General features: G+C 49.7%; 3 protein-coding genes across 4 annotated transcripts in view; 2 read left to right on the forward strand and 1 right to left on the reverse strand.

The window, feature by feature from the left end:
* LOC119461913 (uncharacterized) overlaps nucleotides 1-11,521 on the forward strand; it is a 42,539-nt gene extending 31,018 nt beyond the window's left edge. The window contains exon 3 of the mRNA XM_037723280.1: nucleotides 11,462-11,521. Within this exon, the coding sequence (XP_037579208.1) occupies nucleotides 11,462-11,521 (60 nt within the window). The remainder of the gene's footprint in view (nucleotides 1-11,461) is intronic.
* LOC119460511 (uncharacterized) overlaps nucleotides 1-21,747 on the forward strand; it is a 54,462-nt gene that overhangs the window by 14,881 nt on the left and 17,834 nt on the right. The gene's annotated exons all lie outside the window — the stretch shown is intronic.
* The window catches only part of LOC119460512 (zinc finger protein 277-like), a 104,743-nt gene continuing 103,461 nt past the window's right edge, over nucleotides 20,466-21,747 (reverse strand). The window contains exon 15 of one of the 2 annotated variants that reach the window (XM_049672301.1): nucleotides 20,466-20,647. The gene's annotated coding sequence lies outside the window, so the exon portion shown is untranslated. Of the gene's footprint in view, nucleotides 20,658-21,747 lie in introns of both variants that reach the window. The other variant, XM_049672300.1, reaches the window with a different exon arrangement.

The raw sequence follows: 21,747 nt of genomic DNA on the forward strand, positions 1-21,747 counted from the left end.
CCGTCATCATCTGGATCAAGCGTCGTCTGCTTACCCCGAAACTGCAAAAAGGCTGTGGGGTTCCATATACGTTGACGACATTTTAACAGGAGCGGACTCCGTTGAAGAGGCGTCCAAACTGCGGTCAGAAGCCACCGAGATATTCGCAAGTGCCTCTATGAAGCTACACAAGTGGGCTTCGAACGACCCACGCGTTCTTGGCACAGAATCGACGCAACCTCCGGAGTTACCTCTCGGACAACTGACAGGAGTACTGAAAGTCCTGGGATTGGTATGGCATCCTGACACCGACGTACTGTCGTTTAGTCCGGGAAACGCTATAGAGTTTGTTCAACAAAGAACTGATACCAAGCGGTTCATGCTACAAACGACCTCTCGCCTATACGACCCTCTCGATATGCTGACTCCTTTTACAATAAGGATGAAGATATGTTTTCAAAACCTTTGGAGAAAAGGCGTTGACTGGGAAGAACCTTTGCCACTGGACGCTCTACACGAATGGAAGAGTTGGTGCAATGAACTTCCACAGCTCTGTGACATTGAAATTCCTTGGTACTACCGACAGGGCATACATGGGCTTGGCGACAAATACGCACTCCATTTTTTTGCTGACGCCAGTAAATCAGCCTATGGTGCCGTTTGCTACATTTGCACAGCAGGCAGTACGAACGACAAAAGCTCAACGATAGTCTTGTGCAAGTCCAGGGTGGCCCCAATGAAAGAGACAAGCCTTGCTAGACTCGAACTACTAGCCTGTCTCGTCTCAGCACGAATGTACGAGCACGTGCGTCAAGAGCTATCCGAGGACATTACATCAGAGCAGTTTTGGACTGACTCAATGATAGCACTGTACTGGATTACCGGCGATCCTAAGAGATGGAAAGACTTCATTCGCCATAGGGTAACGGAGATTCAGAGTAAAACGGACATCACATTGTGGAGACACTGCCCTGGAAAACAAAATCCTGCTGATTTTTTGACAAGAGGAGTTTCGGCCCGTGAATTGACAGCAAACTCAGCCTGGTGGACAGGACCCCATTGGCTTACTTGTAAAGAGAATGAATGGCCACCACACCGTAGACCGAACTCAACCGATCTTCCACCGAGTGTCACGGAGGAGCGTACTCATCGGGTACCATGCTTGCAAGTCGCCATGCAAGCCGAACCACCTATTATAGACATTCACAACTACAGCTCTCTTACTCGACTACACCGTGTTACAGTTATTATACTGCGATTTACCTCGAAGTTGAAGCGGAAAAGTGTGTCCCGGGGAGCCCTGAATGCAGAAGAAGTACAAGCCGGCGAACTATACTGGATAAAGAAGGTTCAAAGCTCAGCCTTTTCTCCTGAAATTGACCGCGTCTCCAAAGGAGCTCAACATATAAAGGATTCTATACTGCGGGACGTGACATGCTTCCTCGACAATGGAGTTCTTCGAGTCGCAGGACGCCTACAATACAGTAAGAAATACGATGAAAAACATCCAGTCGTCTTACCAAAGGACCACTATTACTGCGAGCTCCTCGTCATGCAGCACCATCGGCAACTTCTTCATGCAGGAGTTCGGGATACACTTGTACAAATAAGGGAAAGATTTTGGATATTACGAGGACGGCAGCTAGTCAAGAAGGTCATCAGAGGATTCATCGTGTGCTGACGTTACAACGTCAAAGCCTTCTCCGAAGTGACTGCACCGTTACCACCTGAAAGAGTAACTGCTTCGGAACCTTTTCAAGTAACAGGACTAGATTTCGCCGGTCCCCTCTACGTTAAACATCCAAATGACTACGCCAAAGTGTATATTTGCCTGTTCACGTGCGCCGTGATTAGAGCTGTTCACCTCGAACTAGTAGAAGACATGACCGCCACAAGCTTTCTCAACGCTTTCCGACGCTTTGTGTCGCGGCGGGGACTTCCTTCTGTTATATATTCCGACAACGCCTTAGCATTCAAGAAGAGCAAGAGAGAGCTTTCGAGATTGTGGCAGTCATTGAGAAACGAAGAAGTTTGTAACTTCATCGCGAACCATCACATAAAATGGAAATTTATCGCCGATCATGCACCGTGGTGGGGCGGTTTTTACGAGAGACTTATCAGGTCGGTCAAGCTGACGTTGAAGAAGTGCATCGGCAAGGGACATCTTACGGAGAAACAGCTACAAACAACTTTAACTGAAGTAGAAGCTGTAATCAATTCCCGGCCAATCACATACGTTTATAGCGACTATCGTGATCTGGAACCCCTCTCCCTGGCTCACTTTCTCATAGGAAAGCGAATATCTGCACTTCCCGACCTAACACGCGGCGAGATCACAGCCGATGGTCGCCATATACTACCTATGTGGGAACAACGAGAAAAAACTCGAAGAACTTTCTGGGAACGTTGGTCCAAAGAATACCTCTCGGAGTTAAGAACAATGTCAAGCTCCAAGTCAACGACACCGTTCGACAGAATTAAGAAAGGTGACCTCGTCCTTCTACAAGAGCCCAACAAGCCCCGGCAACTATGGAGCATTGTTCGAATAGAGGAGCTCCATAAAGGAAGGGATGGCAAGACAAGAACCTGTACCTTGAGACTACCGGGCGGATCTACCGTTAAACGGGTCGTTCAACACCTGTACCCGCTGGAATCAAACTTTTTGTGAACTTCTGCGCGCTGGGCAGTTTGTTGGAACAAGCGCGACAAAGAAGAGGACGAAGCTCGTGCTTGGGACCACGCGCAACAGCAGCTAACCCACGGAGTCGTTTCACGTTTATTCATAATAAACCCTTTTCCTATGGAACGGGAGGCTTGATTTCCTTCAGCCTCTATGACTGCTGGTATCTCTACTGAATCAAATGCTTTTTCATAATCTATGAAAACCATATAGAGAGGTTGATTCTACTCCGCAAATTTCTCTATTACCTGATTAATGACATGAATATGATCCATCGTAGAATAACCTTTTCTGAAGCCAGCCTGTTCTCTTGGTTGGCCGAAGTCAAGTGTTGCCCTGATTCTATTGGAAATTATCTTGGTGAAAATTTTATACAATACTGAAAGCAAGCTAATGGGTCTATAATTCGTCAATTCTTTAACGTCTCCCTTCTTATCGATGAGTATAATGTTGGCGTTCTTCCAGCTTTCTGGTACACTTGAAGTCGTGAGGCATTGCGTATAAAGGGCCGCAAGCTTTTCAAGCATGACATATCCTACGTCTTTAATTAAATCGACTGTTATTCCATCTTCTCCAGTGGCTTTTCCCCTGGTCATGTCTTTCAAGGCCCTTCTAACTTCATCGCTAGTTATAGAAGGAGCCTCTGTAACCTGTTCATCACTACTTCGAATGAAAGTAGCTTGGCTGCTCTGGGCATTGTATAGGTCAGTATAGAATTCTTCCGCTGCTTTTACTATGTCATCAAAACTGCTGATGATATTGCCCTGCTTATCTTTCAGTGCATACATCTTGCCTTGTCCTATGCCAAGTTTTCTTCTCACTGATTTCATGCTGCGTCCATATTTTACTGCTTCCGCCATCTTCTCCACGTTATAATTTCGGATATCCCTTACTATATCTTCTTGTTGATCAGTTTTTACAGTTCACCGAATCCTATCTGACCTCTCGAGTTTGACACTTTCATGTTTTGCCATTTCTTTATTAGGTCCTTTGTTACTTGGGAGAGCTTATCTACTGGTTGCCTTGGTGCCTTATCTTCTACTTCAATTGCTGCTTCCGAGATCCTAGTTACGGTTTCATTCATTACTTGTATGTTGTTGTTCTAAAGCTGCGTCTAGGTTGGCCTGTTTCTTCTTGACTAGTTTTATTCTTTCTCTCTTCAAATTGAGAGAAATCCGAGACCTCACTAACCTATGGTCACTGCACTTTATCCTACCTAACACTTCTACATCCTGCACTATGCTGGGATCGGCAGAGAGTATGAAATCTATTTCATTCCTTGTTTCTCCATTAAGGCTTTTTCAGGTGTACTTCCTGTTGCTGCGCTTCCTGAAGAAGGTATTCATTATTCGGAGCCTATTCCTTTCCGCGAATTCTACCAACACCTCTCCTCTAGTGTTCCTAGAATCGATGCCGTAGTTGCCAATTGCTTGCTCACCAGCCTGCTTTCCCCCAACTTTTGCATTGAAGTCGCCCATGACTGCAGTATACTGAGTTTGCACATTTCTCATTGCTAATTCAACATCTTCAACTGTTCTATTTCCTCATCATCGTGACTGGAGGTTGGGGCGTAGGCTTGTACTACCTTCATTCTATACCTCTTATTCAGCTTTATTACTACGACTGCTACCCTCTCATTAATGCTTTAGGATTCATCAATGTTGCCCGCTATGTCCTTATGGAGTAGAAATCCTACTCCGAATTCTCTCTTATCTGGAAGACCTCTGTAGGAGAGGACATGACCGTTAGTCAGCACTGTATAAGCCTCACCAGTTCCTATAACCTCACTAAGGCCAATAATATTCCAGGCAATACCTGATAATTCTTCAAATAGCCCTGCTAAGCTAGCCTGACTCGATAGGGTGCGCGTGTTAAACGTTGCCACGTTCAGTTTCCAGTGGCGGCCTATTCCGACCCAGGGATTCTTAGCACCCTCTGCCGCATCGCAGGTCTGACCACCGCCTTAGTCAGGTGCTCTGCAGCCGCTGGGGACTGAGAACCATGGGTTAATTGTAGGACTCATGAGGGAGGTAGTGGCCAAATACTGCACCAGAGAGGCCAATGGCTGTTTTGGTGAGGGAGTGACTTTGTTGAAGCTTAGTGGGCCTTCCTAATTTGGTTGCACCTGGGCTAGTAAGGCCCCACTAGCTCTCGGCGATATATATATATATATATATATATATATTTGCCGGTGTCAGGCGCCACTCCATGCCTTAAAAATGTAGTGGACTGGAGGAGGATTCGAACTTACGACCTTCAGATTAGAGGCCGGGTGTTCTACCTCTGCTCCACGCCACCGCCGCTGCCACATCTAGTACATCTCGCTTACTCGCTAGAGTAAGCGAGATGTACTATTGGCCCGGGCTTTCGGCAAGCGTCAAACAGTACGTTAAAAACTGTCGTGAATGCCAGCGCCGAAAGACACCATCCGTTAAGCCGGCTGGCTTACTTCAGCCAATTGATACACCTCACACGCATTTCGACCAAGTCGGCATGGACATTCTCGGGCCGTTTCCTCTGTCTGCCGACGGGTACAAATGGATGATCGTCGCGACTGATTATTTAACACGTTATGCTGAGATGCAGGCGATCCCACGAGCCACGGCCTCAGAAGTAGCGCAATTTTTCATGCACCACATCGTATTGCGTCACGGTACTCTCTCCACTGTAATAACAGACAGAGGGACAGCATTCACAGTGCAGCTTATGGACGAAGTTTTATTGCGATAGCAATTATATGGACATTCCAAGCAGATTTCTGCCGTCGGCGTCGCCATGAGGTTCCGTATAGAGTCCAACGGCGATGAAATCGTTGCCGCGCGCCGTATGCTGCATGTACGAGTGAAAGCGCGCGTCCCTCGCGCGCTTTCACAGGGAGGGAACGCACGGCGGAGAGCAAACGCGACTTCTTCCGTCGCGCGAAAGGCCGTGGGGGGACGGGAGGGAGGCAGGGGAGGCGACGTTTACCTGCGGCACCAAATGCGTATTTATATCAAAACGTTGGGAGGCGCGAATGTGGTAAAGACTTCCGACGCTGCTCGACGAGTGTACCGTTCTGATCTCGTCGAAAACCTCCGAGCCGCCCCCAGAGGCACCGGCAACAATCACCATGCAACGCCGCACGCGTTCGGTGCGAACGCGGGCAAAACGCCGACGGCGTCGAGAACAGTTCTGCGCATTGCTAGTGCTGCTGCAGGTCCAAGTTTATACAGCTGATAAAACTACTATCCTTACTCCCTATAACTCTCTACTAATTTGCTATCGCAATTGATGCTTCGCCTTTCGGGTGAAACTGCAACATTTTAAGCGAAGCTTTATAGGCTCACAAGTGTTGGCGGTGGTGGTGATGTCACGCTGAAAAGTGGGCCGATCCTGGAGATAGTGCAGAAAGGGTTCAATGGCACATATCAGGACAAAAGAGAAAGAGAGACAGAAAGAAAGAGAAAGGAAGAAAGAGAGACAGAAATAAAGAGAGAGAGAGAAAGACAGAGAAAGAAAGAAAATCACCGCGAAGGTCAGAGAAAGAAATAGAGAAAGAGAGAGATAGAGGGAGAATTCACCACGAAGGTCAGATGCACACACGACAAGCTTCGCTTACCCCCATTTTCTCGACAGGGGAAGGGCTGGTGATCTTTGAATTAAGCAACACCAGGCGTCGCAAGACGACCGCGTATCAGCCGCAGACCAACGGATCGACTTACCGAGCGACTGAATAAGACGGTTACAGACATGCTCGCAATGTACATCGACGTCCAACTCAAAACATGGGATCGGATCTTACATCGACGTCCAACACAAAACATGGGATCGGATCTTACGTTACGTGACCTTCGCATATAACATCGCCGTGCAAGAGACCACGCACTTCACGCCCTTTCGCCTTCTCTACGATCGCGAAGTCCAGACGATGCTGGACGCTATGCTGCCGTGTCAAGACGCTGACCTATTGACAACTGACGCCGAGGAATTTGCAGAGCGTGCCGAGGAAGCTCGGCAGCTCGCGTGGCTGCACATCGGCCAGCAGCAGCAGGCAGACGCTACATCCGCCATAGGGACGTGTCCTACGACCTCGGAGACCAAGTTTGGATGTGGAACCCCGTTCGCCAACGTGGCCTCTGTGAAAAGTTGCTGAACCGGTATTTTGGTCCGTATAAAGTGCTCCGCCGCGTCAGTGACGTAACTACGAAGTGGTCCCGGACTCAACATCGCAGACACGGAGCAGGACACAAAGACAACTGAGTTTGATCATACTTCATGTTGTGCACCTGAAGCCGTACATTGCGCGTCCGTAGCTTTTTTTCTTTTCTTTTTAACAGCGGAGCTGTTTAAGCCGACCGTCAGTCCGTAGCGCGTGTACAAAAACCTCGCTGAACGATGACGTCACCACGCGTTGCCTAGCAACCACCTCGCGGAGCGGCGTGTGCTTCGCCTCCTCTGCGTGCCGTGCACATGTTGCCTTGACATGAGACGTTAAGAAAAGGGAAAGCGAGCATGCGCGCGGCACACGCTATGCTCGGGAGAGAGAAAATGCAACACCAACGAGGCAGCGCGCAGAGCTGCTGCCGACGCCGTCCGCATTTCCATGTTTCCCCGCCTTCGCGCCGAACGCGCGCGGTGTCCGTGACTGCAGCAAGCGCCTCTGGCGGCGGCTCGGCAGGTTTCGACCACCCACGCCCCGGCCAACGCCTCCTATAAAGACTTTATAGGAGGCGTTGCCCCGGCAAGTGTGGAGGCGCAGCTTGGCCGTGACGTCACTGGGGAGATAAAGCTCGGGCCCGCTGCGACGGCGGCAGAACTCTCCTTGACTCTGTGGCGAGTACATGTGGCCTTGACATGGGACGACCAAAGAAGATCCGGACACCCGAGGAAGAAGCCGCTCACCTTGAAGCGCGTCGCGCGGCCAAGCGAGAATCTGCGCATTGGTGGCGAGCCGATTCGGAATACCGTGCCTAGCAGCACTTAGCATTTCCTAACAAAACTTAGCCAAGCCTAGTAAAACCTGGAAGAAGCTACGTCGATCATCAGCTCCGCTGTTTACTCCAGCCTTGCACCACTAGTGCAAGCTGCCCAAGTTTTAAATGCGAATGCATTTCTTAGTCGGGGCATGTCAGGCGTCTGTCGGTGTCCGCGCGCCGGCAGGTGTTATCTCTCCGCTCTCACTCCCTCTCCCATAGCAACAGCTGCGGGCGCGCGCTTATCCTCGCCCCTAGCAACCGTAGCCGTGGTGCGGGCGGAGTAGCGGAGAGTGAGTGGAGAAGAGGAGCGCGCTCTGGCTTGTGAGGGCGCTCGCATCGCGGGAACTCGGCGGAGCTCCCGCGTGTGTGGAGAGAGTGTAGGAGAGCGTAGGTGTAAAGCCCCTATATATAAAAAGCAGCGCCAACCACTTCCCTCCTCCTCCTCCGTTCCACTATCGCGCTCAGAGCGGCCAGCGCGATCAAGGCGAGATAACGACAGTGGTGCCGCCTCCGTCGGGCCTGCCGTGGCAGACGACAGCTAACGCGCTACCAGAGGAAATCCGCGGAAAACTTCGATCGCGCCCTGCGGAAAAGTTTTTTAGGCGCAATTTTGCTTCGTCAGTCAATAACTGGCCTTATTGATGCCGTTTTGGAAGTAGCAACGCGACGATACGAGTCGGCGCAAATACCAAGTGTGCAGCAAGCGTTTGCGCTCGCCGGATGGTAAAGAAAAAAAAGTCTTTTGCGCTCGTCTTATCAGTTGCGGTAACTGAAGGCACGACAGCATGCCATCACAACGAAGTTCTTGTCCCTAACACGTTTGATCAGTTTGTGCGTACAGCACTTTCGTCGCACAGGCCCGAGAATGGCGGTCGGAGCGCGCTGGAAAGAAAAAAAAAATATACAAAAGCGTAACGCGTGCTTCCACGTGACATGGATTGGCCAATGGGGGAGCGGAGGAGGCTGGGGAGAAAGGAGGCGGCGAGGAGGAAACGCCGGGGTGAGCGCGGTGGCGGCAAGATCTAATAATGGCGCTACTTTTTATATATAGGAGCTTTATGTAGGTGCAGTGCTTCGCCGCTCCTTCTCTCGCCGTTCGCTCTCTCTCCTCCCTGCGCCCCACTCTCCCGTTTGCTCGCTCGCACGTTTGTGGTGACCGTGTACCTCGCGCCCAACCTCGCTCGTGACGCCGTTGCCGCGCAACTGGACGCGGCTATGGAAAGTGTGTGTGTGCGCTCCAAAGTATCTGACCCCGTCGTCTTGGTTGGTGACTTTAACGTGGACGTGAGAAAGAAGAGCGGCGAGTGGTTGGTGGAGTACATGCGGACAAAGTACTCTATGCAGTGTGCCTCCGCCGAGTCCGTCAAGTGTCCGACTACCGTTCACGGAAGTTGCATTGATCTCGCCTTTACCCGAAACTGTGACGTGCGCATGCTTCTCAAAGACCCTTTGACTGTACACTTTAGCGACCACAAGGCTGTGATTATGGCCGTCAGGTACAATGACAACACAAACAGGTGCTGATGAATGTGTAAATAAATGGTTACGGTACAAATCCTCGTCTCGTCATTAATTTACGCCATTAAAATAACTACGCCGTGTACTCTCGGCGCAAGAAATGCATTCGCATTTCCTCACGATTCCCTTCGGGGAGGTGGGGGCAATTTTTTTAAACAGCGAAGCTGTTTAAGCCAGCCGTAAAAGTGCGCGTTTCACGAAAGTATCATCATCGGCATTGGCTGGAGCGTCGTCGTCTTCTTCCACAGCTGGCTCGTTGGCGCCCCTCCGTTAGCGCTTGTACTCGTGCTCGGCAGGCGCTCGTGCCACTGCTCCCGCGCACGTTTCACGAAACTATTGTTACGTGAAGGACGAGTCAGTAAGACGAGCAACTATTTACAGGTTATATTTACAACAGCGGTTGCAGCGCCGACCGGTTAGATTCACAGCGCGAGCCCAGCTCGTTCTTCCTCTTCTTTTCTCGAGTGATGGCGCCAGCGCGCGCCTCGTTCAAACAATCAAATACCACACGCGTGTAGCATAATCCCGCGGCGGCAGAAGCGACGTCCCGGAGCGTCTAAATGTCATCACTGGGAGGGTGATACTGCTTCAGTCGTGTAACGTGCACGATATCACTGGACTGGGAAGCAGAAGGGGCGTGTTACGCTTGACGTGTGACACACCTCGTTCAAAAAAGATTATGCTGTTACGATTGACGTGCGACACCTCGTTCAAAAAAATCACAGCATATCCACGAAGTGAATGATGATGAGTGGGCGAAGCACCGGGGGATCATTCTGGTAATCCACAGCTACGGACGAGAGATAAAGAGAGCGCGCGTCGGGAACGAACGCCCTTGTGCACCGCAGCGCCCCTAGCTATGGACGAGAAAGAAAGAGCGCGCGGCGGGAACGAAAGAGAACGCGCGTCGGGAACGAACGCCCTTGTGCACCGCAGCGCACCTAGCTACGGACGAGAAAGAAAGAGCTCGCGTCGGGAATGAGAGAAAGAGAACGCGCGTCGGGAACGAACGCCCTTGTGCACCGCAGCGCCCCTAGATACGGACTAGAAAGAAAGAGAGCGCGCGTCGGGAACGAGAGAAAGAGAACGCGCATCGGGAACGAACGCCTCTGTGCACCGCACCGCACCTAGCTACGGACGAGAGAAAAACGCCGGAAGCGTTCTCCGGAAGCTGGCTTCCGGAACCGGAAGTGGAAACGGAAGTCGGCTTCCGGTCATACTATACATATATATGTATATATGCATATACATACATACATAGCGGTCTCCATGCCAACCAGAGCTACGGACTTACTCCATCTAGTGAACACTTCATAAAACTACAGGTGGCTACCACTTACACAGCTGGTGGGCTGGGCTCTAAGAGTCGCTGAGAGCCATAAGCTCCCGGCCACCCTACGCGATATCGAGCCTCAATAGGCTGTAAACATAAGGCTCAAGATTTAATAAATGTTTTAACCACCACCACCACTTACGCCATCTAGTGAACACTTCATAAAACTACAGGTGGCTACATACGGAGGAAGGACAGACCCACGCCCTAAGGAGCTTCGCCCCTAAAAGGATTATGTTGTTACGATTGACGTGTGACACCTCTGCGGAGGGGATTATCGGAGGATAAATCCCTGATTTGCTATGGTTGTCTCGAGTGGTCCTCAATCTGGCGGGTATTGCGACTCGGGGTCCGGGACGAGAGACGGAGTCTTGAAGCAGACGAAGAGGAGACGAAAACTTTATACAATATGTACAAATATGTACAGATATAGCAGGTAATAGCTGGTAATAGCTGCCATTAGCTGGCGATAGCTGGTCAAAGCAGTAAGAGCTGGTAAGAGCGCACCAGACCGACGGGGCGGCCGGTGGCGACTCTCTCGTTTCACAATGGGCCGGTTCTTCCTTAAATCCCCTTTGGCGGCGGCTCCTCGTCGACAGGAGCCAGACGGGACGGTTGCTGACGTCGCCCGCCCCGTATTGTGTCGTGGCGTCCCCTTGGTGACTCGTCGACAGGACCCAGACAGGGCGGTTGCTGACGTCACCCGCGCCATATTGTGTCGTCGCGTCCCCTTGGCGACTCGTCGACCGGGCCCAGAGGGACGGGTGGCGATGATGGCAGGTGCTGCTTGCAATTACCCGCGACGTTTCCATTCGACGCAGATAAATCGGAGTTCCTGTCGCCTCAATGATAGGGTTGGCACGTACTGTGGCACAACACGGGCTAGTCGCAGTGATTAATGGCCCCCTTTGCGTGCGTGCGCCCAGGAGCGAACTGTGCACAACCGGAGACCTCGAGTCGCAGTGATTACTGGCCCCTTTGTGTGTGTGCGCGCAGGAGCGAACTGTGCACCACCGGAGACCTCGAGTCGCCGCTAGCGGAGGCAAGCCCGGGTAACGTCGCCTGGCAGAGAGGGAGCAGCCGCCGCACCCCCGACTGGACTCAGTACCTGTCACGTGACGTTGACGTGAGCGAAATCCCGCCTACGCTTTTAGCGGGCCTATTTAAGCGGCCAGGCCAAGTATTTTCCAATCATTCTCTTCTTTTTTATCCTTAATCAACCATGAAATAAACTGTGCAAGTTTCGCACTAAGAAATCGTCTTGCCCCTACCTAGTCGCTATGGTCTACCGAACGCCTGCAGCCTGCCGACAACGCCACGCTACCCAGTAGTAACGCCGGTCGAGCTTGAAGGAACCGGCGTCGCAACAGGCGTCAGGGGCGATAGGTGACGGGAGTCACGGCACGAAGCACTCGGTAGGGGCCTGTGTAACGAGAAAGCAGTTTTAGGGGCGAAGCTCCTTACGGTGTGGGTCGTTCCCTCCTCTGTAGTAGTAGTATGTAGCCACCTCTATTTTATGAATTACTCAATAGATGGCGTTGTGTGTCCGTATATGTATGTATACGCATATATACGTATTAGAGTGTACTAGACAATGGTCGAGTGGGCCGAACGGCGCTCTGGCGCTGAGGCGCCACGTGTGGAAAAATAGTACGAGGGCGCTGCGAGCGAACTGGATTGGGGCGGAGACGCGCTCCGCGGCATATTCAATGTACTTTCGTTGCGAGCGCCGAGGCCGATTGCGCATAGTACGCTCTTAAAATAGTGCTTTATTTCAACTGTAAATGTATGTTTACACCATTTTGCCAAACATATATATTTGAGGCACGGATTATACAACGCGACGTCTTCAATTTTGCTGTCGTTGTCAAGCGCGTTGTCTGCTAGCGAGCGCGCGTTCGCTACGCGGACGCTGGCGGACGCCCAGTTTTTCTCGCAGAACCTCTGTGCAGTACATTTTTAATGGTTTAGTTGCTTCGGTGCGCCCATGACTCTTGACGGCCGGTTCCAAATGTTTTAGCCAGGTGAACTGCTGTTTTTTATTACTGTCCTCTAAAACTAACTGGTATCTCCGCACCATGAAGGCTACGTAAGAAAATTTTATTATTGATATCTTGTCATTTTACACGCGCTTCTTGTTGGTGGATATTGATCAGGGACAATGATTGAAGAAAACAATATTAGAGTGAAATAAACCAGGTTTATTAAGTGCGTGGCGCGAAGAATGATCAATGTATTTCTAGGTAATTAAATCAAAGAGTACATAGACATATATATTTACGATATATGTATGTAGGGGAAAAATAACAAATATTATAAATGCAATAATTGAAAAAGTGAGAACTCCCGGCCGGAATAAGCGCACGTGTTTGCAGTAACAAACACACTTATTAGTGAATACTGGAAATAAAACTCTCGTTCGTAGAAATAATATCCATAACATCTTATATATATATATATATATATATATATAATGTGTGTGTGTGTGTGTGTGTGTGTGTGTGTGTGTGTGTGTGTGCAAGTGTTATTGGTATACTGTACGACGCCGAATAGTCATTTCTGTTCGAGTGTAACGCATGCCAGCACTATTGAAATCTCAAAGGTGAGTGACTGCATGCAAGTGAGGACTGTTATTCAGAATGATTTTGCTGCCGGAGAGTCGTGGCTGTTGCGCAGAGGCGCAGTTCCTGAGAGAATTAACGGACGGGAGGTCCAGTCTCACCATGTTTGCAGCCCATTAAAACTGAGTGCCCCATGTGGTACTACACTTTTCTTCAACGAACGCAACAGATCTGCACATATCTCTACCTGTATGTGAGACATGCCGTTCCTTTGTTTCATTATGGTCGTTATGATAGTGCATCGGATAACTGAACGCAGCCGTTTATAATATACAAGCTGCAGAGTTGAGCGGTCATACATTTGGGAACGGCATTACATTTACGCATGAAATATAGGTTGAGCGTAACATGTTTTTCTGGGAAATCAGGCTCGAGAATAATTTATGTTGTTTACACCCCCAGAAATAAGCCGATGAACGCAGCCACCTGCTTTTTTCTTTTTTTTTAATATAAGCAAATTCTTCGGTTTTACGTGGCAAAACCACGATATGATTATGAGGCACCCGGTTTAGTTTTTGCCACCTGAGGTTCTTCAACGCGCACCTAAATAGAAGTACACGAGTCTTTTTCCATTTCGTTCCCATTGAATTCCGCGACCTGGATTGAGCCCGCGAGCTCCCGAATTAGCAGCGCAACGCCGTATCCACGATGTAGACACTAATTAGGCTACCGCGCAGGCTTTCTTTCTTTTTTCTTTTTTGAAGTATCGACTGGAAAAAAAAATTCCACGTACGGCTTACGGCAAAAGATTAGCATATAGAATGGCTAACTAAAACCGTTTTCGGCGCGCGAGGTCCGACTGCAATAAATTTATGACCACATACCAATTACTCCGCATGCATTCTGTTACGCGAGAAAGGCGGAAACTTGATTGGAATGTTGCACTGCAGTTTACTTTTTTTTTAAATCTATAACAATGCTTCCCGTAAATCTAAGTACAAGGCGCCGGATGGGGCAGATATGCTTTACTTGTTTGAAGCGGCAAGCAGGAAGGGGTCATATGTTGCTTCGTCTGCGTTTCGTCAGACCTACTGATAGAAAACTATATGCGCAACAATACGCACGAGATATACATGCTGCTTGAAGAATGAGAAAAATATTTTTTCTCCAAAGGGAACCGTACAATAATACAGTAGAATGAAAGCCTACACTGCGGCCGCAATGCACGTGCAATCACCGAGCCGCATTAGAAAATAATAAAAAATAAATAAAGAAGAGAAAGGAAAGGAATTTATTCTTAAGGCATAAATACATGTCATATGCAATTATGAACCCCATTTGATCGGTCTGAACGCAAATACCAGCGCGCGAAGTAGTACGAATGACCCTGCCGAGCAGTATCGCCAGCAGTTTCCAACGGCGCGACCTTGATGCGGCCCAATCCACTTCGACCGCAGCGCCGCCCCAGTATTTTTCCACGTTCGCCACCTCACTGCAAAGCATGCGCCGCCCCAGCCGCTCCTCCCACTCGACCATATTCTAGTACACTCTAATACGTATATATGTATAGTATAACCGGAAGCCGACTTCCGCTTCCACTTCCGGAGAACGCTTCCGGCGTTTTCTCTCTCGTCCGTAGCTAGGTGCGCTGCGGTGCACAAGGGCGTTCGTTCCGGACGCGCGTTCTCTTTCTCTCGTTCCCGACGCGCCTCTACATATGGGGCAGGAACTTGGAGGTTAACAAAGAAGCTCTAGAACAAGTTAAGGATTACACAAAGAGCGATGGAACGAAAAATATTAGGCCTAACATTAAGGGACAGGAAGAGAGCGGTGTGGATCAGAGAGCAAATGGGGATAGCCGATATTCTAATTGACATTAAGAGAAAGAAATGGGGCTGGGCAGGCCATGTAATGCATAGGATTGATACCCGGTGGACCATTAGAGTTACAGAATGGATACCAAGAAAAGGGAAGCGCAGTCGGTCATGGCAGAAAACTAGGTGAGGTGATGAAGTTAGGAAATTTGCAGGCGCAAGCTGGAATCAGCTCGTGCAAGACAGGGGTAATTAGAGATCGTAGGGAGAGGACTTCGTCCTGCAGTGGACATAAATATAGGCTGATGGTGATGATGTATCATGATTGCGCGTCTAATACTCTTTGTTGTCGGTGTGCCCTGCCTTCACCTTTGGTGTTCGTGGGGATTGGTCTGGGTTCCGTAACCCTTAATTCATCCCAGGGTGGAAGGAGGTGGTGCAGCTCTGGCAGGTGCAGGTTCGTGCCATGCAATGTAGATATCAGTTGCTGGCCTTTTCCACGTGTTCTTCAGCGTCGATTCGTGGTAATCCTTGTAGGTTTTAACAGTGCTTCTACCGTCGGGAAGCAGGAATATCTGTGCAGCTCTTCTGTTCTTGCATGTATTGGTAGGCCGGTGATTGCCCTGATATAGCCATGGTGTGTGGCTTCTCAAGTTGCTTGTAGTTGGCAGCCGTCAGGTCGTAATAGTATGGGGCTCCGTACCTTATCTTGGCGATGAGAACAGCTACCGTAAGCCGTCGTGCAACCTCGCAATCTGTTCCTGCCCCTATGCTGTGGTGGGTTAGCCTCTTAATAAGGTGCTCCATTGGTTTCCATTGCTGCTTCAACTGTTGAAGCCATGTGCTTGCCGTGCCATCTTTGTTGATTGGGATGCCCAATATTATGAAGTATCCCTCTTCCTGTTGGCGAATTTGGTGTCTGTTGAAGTAAAGGTTTACATCGGAGCTTCCATGTTTCTCATGTATTGTGATGTATTGCGTCGTCTTCGGCGAGGGCCTCATGCCTGTGCTCTTGATCAATTATATCCAGTGCGTTTTGCAGTGTTGTTACTTGTTCAGCTGTACTGAGCCTATATATCGTCCACAGGGTGATATCTAATAATCAGCGTACATTGTTGACCAAAGGTTTTTAACTGCGCCTAACTTCCATGCGGTCTTGGTCATGACGACATTAAAGAGTGTAGGGGAGGTGACCGACCCCTGTGGGACTGCTACAGAGTTGGTGAAGTGCCTGGCTAAATGACCGGTAGATGGCTGAAATTAATATCTCCTGTCCTTTAAGAACGCCTTGACGAAGTTGACCATTCTGGTGCCTGCTTGGGTGCTTTCGACTGATTTGATAATAGCAGGGTGGACAATGGTGTCACAATTATGACACTAAGAAAGCTTAAGCTTTCTTCAAGTCAACTGCTGCTAGAGTGTCTGGTCGTCCTATGCAAAATTTCCTCTCGCGTTTGATGGTGATATGCAGAAGATAGAGGCTATCCTGTGTGCCTAACTGCGGCCGGAATCCGGTCTGGAAGGGGTGGAAGTACCCACACTCCTCGAGATGGTGACAGAAGCGTGTGGTAACTATCTTTTCCATTAACTTACAAATTGTTGCAGTAAGTGAGACTGGTCGCATATTGCAGAGTTGCGTGGGTTGCTTGCCAGGCTTCGGTATAGGTACGACAACGGAATGGTTCCAGTGCTTAAGCAGGGAGACGTCTTGCCAATACGTATTGAGCTTGTGCTTGTGCTTAGTAGCTGTGTGCTTAGTGGGAGCTTGTGCTTAGTAGCTGTGTCTGCGTTGCGGAGCATGCTACAGGAGATCCAGTCTTGTCCTGAGGCACTGTTCCGCTTCACTTGCGAAAGGGCTAGTCCTTACTCAAACAGGCTGAATGGTGCACTGATGCCGTCCGAGTTATCAGACGGCAGAGGAGTTTAGGTGAAGCAATAAGCTTCAAGCCGACGCTGACACCGACACCATGGGGCCCTTAACGCTCTCACGTTAATAGGAGCACAACCATTAGAAGCGCCAGCGGCAGCTACCTCATCCTTAATTTCTCCCTCCATTTTTTTTTAAATTTCCACTGTGAACACCATGCACAGACACATGTTTAAATATATACACATGACAAGGTTTCTTATATTTTATTTAAGAGAAGGAGGTAGCCAGCTAACAATTATTTATAAGGGTACGGATAGCCCATGCTTAAAAAATGAATATGTTGCTGTATGTTCAGCTCGCTTAAAGTTGCTTTGCGTGCTCTTTTGACCATGACAGAAACCTGCAGAGTTCAGTGACCCCTTCGGCATAGTCTTTTATCAACGGCGTGTGAAATGCACGTGAATATATGTCTCAGTATTGCTTCTCCTGCCAGTAGGCAATACTAACGACTCATAAAAAAATAAAGAATTATTCTTAAATTTACAACAATTATTAGAGATGAAAACATCGCCACTTGCATGCGGAGGTCATAAATATTGTTACGGAGAGGTGTCAAAAAGGGCTTATGTAGAATATTTACAAGTGACAGCGAGTGGCACCACAACATCAAAGATGGCAGGCCGGGATACAGCTCGTACTCTTTCTCGTCTGCTATGCTACTTCTATTTCGTCTGCATGATAGGTACATGGCTCATAAGAATACACAGCTAGAGTGCTTTTTTTTAAAGTTGATCGATCTTTAAAAATCGCCTGTGGCAGGCAGAATAATTCCTATCGTAGGACTGGGTTATTCGAAGAGGTGGACATCAGTAGCACGAGAAATCGAAACACATATTCAACTAAGTAACAAAAATTGACTAATGAACTTCATAGTTAAAAACTTTAGGACACATATTTCAATTTATGAATTGTAGCCAGTGAGTTTGCAAGGTGCATCCACTTGAAATGAATTTCCAGGATGATGCCAGTTTCGAGATATCATTTCCCAAAGTGTGGGACGAAATACATGGGCGTTTCAGTTACTTTCATGCTTCAATGTATAAAACAGTAGTTTGGTAAAAAAGTAAGAGGAACAACAGTGCATTTTCACGGCAGTTTGATGCCGCACATCTCAAAACTGGTGTCATTCTGGAAATTAATTCCAAGTGGATACGCCTGACAAGCTCACCGGTGCAGTTTTAACAGCGGAGATATTTAAGCTCTTGGTTGCGCTGTGTAGTGCGAACAAGATCAGCTCCTGGATAAAACGTCACTGCGCGTTGCCTAGCAACCACTTCGTGGAGCTGCGTGTGCTTTGCCTCCTCTCCGTGCCGTGCACATGTTGCCTTGAAATGGGACGTTAAGGAGAGGGAACGAGAGCATGCCTGCAGCGCGCGCTATGCTCGGGAGAGAGAAAGAGAAAATTAGAGCTAGAGAGAGAGAAAGAAATTGTAGCAGCACCAACGAGGCAACGCGTAGAGCTGCTGTCGACGCCGTCCGTGTTTCCCCGCGTTTGAGCCGAATGCGCGCGGTGTCCGTGACTGCAGCCGCTGGCGGCGGCTTGGAAGGTTTTGACCAGCCACACCCCGGCAAGTGTGGAGCCGCAGCTTGGCCGGACATCACCAGGGAGATAAAGCTCGGAGCCGCCGCGACGGCGGTAGAACTCTCGTTGGCTCTGTGACGAGTACATGTAGCCTTGACAGGGGATGCCCAAAGAAGATCCGGACACCCGAAGAAGACGCCGCTCATCTTGAAGCGCGTCGGCGGCAAGCCGATTCGGAATACCGTGCCTAGCAGCACTTAGCATTTCCTAGCAAAACTTAGACAAGCCTAGTAAAACCTGGAAGAAGCTAGGTCGATCACCAGCTCCACTGTTTACCTTGCCCCACTAGTGCAAGCTGCCCACATTCTTACAGTGTAAGCTGTTATGGGCTCATTCCAATAGCCATTTCGATTCGCGATGGTGTCCGCTGCCTCCGCCGCCGATGCTGGTGACCGTAACCGCTATCGCCGAAAATGCGAAAAAAAGTACCCAGTCTCCTCCGGTATCGAGCCCAGGCCCGCTGCGTGGGAGTCGGATACTTTACCACTGAGCCACGCAAGCACTTGCTATCAGGCAGCGAAAAAATGGCCTATTTAACGCTCCCTAGGCAGGCACGATGATGAGATGTGGTTCAAACGAGGCGCGCAATCAACGCGATCCCAAGCCTCCACCAGTATGGTGGCGCCATCTAGTTAAGGCGCCTGCAAACGCATCGTGCCCGACATGTAAGTTGCATATAGCAGTTGCATGCTGCATGTAACTGCACCTGGTATTCTGGATGCCTCTTCAATACACGTTATGGCGTCTCCTTGCAAGGTACAAACCGCTGCTGAAGAAGCAAATCGTACAGTTACGTGCGCGGCTACAACCAGTCATCAGCGGGCTCAGCAGACTTCTGTGCAGAGAGCATTACAAGCCGCAGCTCACCGTTGACGCCGGGCGGACAGTTCAGATCGTTCTTGTCAAAACGAGGCGAAGAGACTTTGCCGCGAAGACCCTGTTGTGCGTGGTGCCGAAATTGGAGCTACTCTTGAGCCACTCCACCAGCTTACGCTGTGACTGTGCTGCATGTGCAGGCCTGTTACTTTTTGTTCGCACTACGTGGCCTAACCAAGAGCTTAAACAGCTCCGCTGTCAAAATTCAGAGCCCTTCCACTACTGTGAAGATGGAAGCCAGCAAAGCTGTGACAGTGGTGGGTCTGCTGTAGTGAATATTGCCCCCACGATGAGAATGGGCGTATCGTCGTTGGGCATCACCCAACCGAACATGTCTATCATGAACGTTCCGGTTGAGAAACTCGCGTTGAAACCTGGCCTTCGCACTGGAAAAGTTGGCGCCAGCGTTGCCGAGGCGTGCACCACCGTTGTCGGGTTCTTGGAGGGCAAGACGACGCTGACGTTTGGCCTCAACATCGCGCTGCCGCAACTCGGGGTCGGTGGCTCTTCACTGACGTTTGGCCTCAAAATCGCGCTCCCTCAACTCGGGGTCCGCGACTCTTCGCTGACGTTTCGCCTGGGCTTCGGAAGCCCTTACGCTAGAATCAGCACGTGGACAACGAGCCCTTTCCCGAGCACGTTCGCGGTGGCGTTGCTCAAACACTTCAGGACACGTTGCCAGTTGCTTATGAATGGATCATACCCCCGAAACGCGGCCTCCCCATTACGATGACAGAAGAGAAGTAAAATTCTACACTGGAATGACTGACAGCAACGCATCCAGCTGTGGAAGCAGACGAGGACGACGAACGCGGGAGCAGTGGAACAAGCGCGTCACGCGCTTGTGCTTCGCACGGCATCTAACGGCACGACCGCAAACCGAGGGGCACCAATGAGTCAGATGCAGAAGACGACGACGACGCTCGAGCCAATTCTGGTGATGATAGTTTTTTTCTACACGCGGAAACGATTCTGGGTTAATTAATAAAATTGCTGGAGGGGACATGATTTCCTGAAGATGACGCACCTGAGCCATCTTAGAAGGGCACAATAAAACATTAGCTTATGGTGAAGGAGTGCTTTTCTCACACTTTCCATGAATTAATTATGGCTCATTTCGCCAGACAGATACTTATCTACGTGTATCTCTGTGTTACTGGCTTAAGTATGAAATCTGAACATCCTGGCAAATTTTGTTGCAGATAACGTCATCAATGCTCAGATGAATGCTCAATGCTCGTTGGGAACAAATAGCTTTTATTTTCTAATTTGGCGACACTCGCACACATGCTCTGGGAGTGTAGAAACGCTCATCCCGACTCTACCTCGGACAAGTGGGAGAAGTCCCTCAGAAGCTCGCCTCTCGCCGACCAGCAATGGGCCGTCCAGCAGGCCCACGAAGTGGCCACCAGGTATTCCCTGTCAGTCCCTACAGGGGAGACGCGCTCAGTCCTGCAGGACCTAAATAAAGTTTTTCCAGTCCAGTCCTAGCTGGACTGGAAAAACACAACATAACAGACATAAATCACTTAATATGTAAACGGACATCACCCGAGAAGGCTCTATTTCAGAGATGAAGGAGGGGCAAACGTTGGCTTCACCTCTCCTGGTAAGAAGCTACGGGAGCTTCAACTCCAGCAATATTTTTGAAACCTCCTTGGTCTCACCTCGTGCACCGTAAATGTGCAACGCGTGCAACACCACTGAGCGCTCTTCACCATGCCAGTGTTGTCAGATGTTTCCTAATTGACAGGGCGCTGTTACTTCCATCCAACAGGAGTCGCCTAAAGTCCGGCGTCGCGTCAAGGTGTCGCTCTTACGTATACATTGAACATCGTCTGAGGAATCCAAGCACAATGGTGAGCCTTGCTACCGCTGTCAATGGTTCATCAATCAAAAGCCACCAACCAGATCAGTCATGATCATCTGGGCGCCAGCTCATCACGGCATTCCTGGCAACGAGGTTGCCAACCACGTGGCTCGAGATTTGACCCAGCGAGCAGACGCCGAGGAATCTGAACCCGAGCGCATGCACCCGCTGATCTCGTACCAAGACATCACACAACACTACAAGCTAACCCACAGAACATATGCACCTCCACACAAGTCACTACCTAGAGAGCAAGAGCGAATCCTCCGAGCTCTACAGGTTAATACATTCCCCCACCCAACCAGAAATCACCTCATAGCCCCTACACAATTCTCTCTGCAATGCCGCTTCTATGCAGAGCCTGGGTCCCTCAGGCACACAGTAGGGGGTTGTAGAGAGGCACCACTCAATCCTCTGAACCCTTAAAACACCAACGAGCTTTGGGAGAGAGCCTTGGCCAGCTCTGACCTCGAGGATCAGCAACGGCTGATTGCGAGGGCCCAGGATGTGGCCCGAGCTCAAGGAATTCTGGAATGAGGACGCCTCTCCAAAGCTGCATTTACATAAAAAAGATGTTTATTCTCTCTTTGTCTCCTTTAAATAAGTAAATCAATAAGATTGTCCGACAGTCGGATTCGAACAGGGACCT

The sequence above is a fragment of the Dermacentor silvarum genome, chromosome 8 (genome assembly GCF_013339745.2).
Source record: "Dermacentor silvarum isolate Dsil-2018 chromosome 8, BIME_Dsil_1.4, whole genome shotgun sequence".
In the NCBI taxonomy this organism is placed as follows: Eukaryota; Metazoa; Arthropoda; class Arachnida; order Ixodida; family Ixodidae; genus Dermacentor; species Dermacentor silvarum.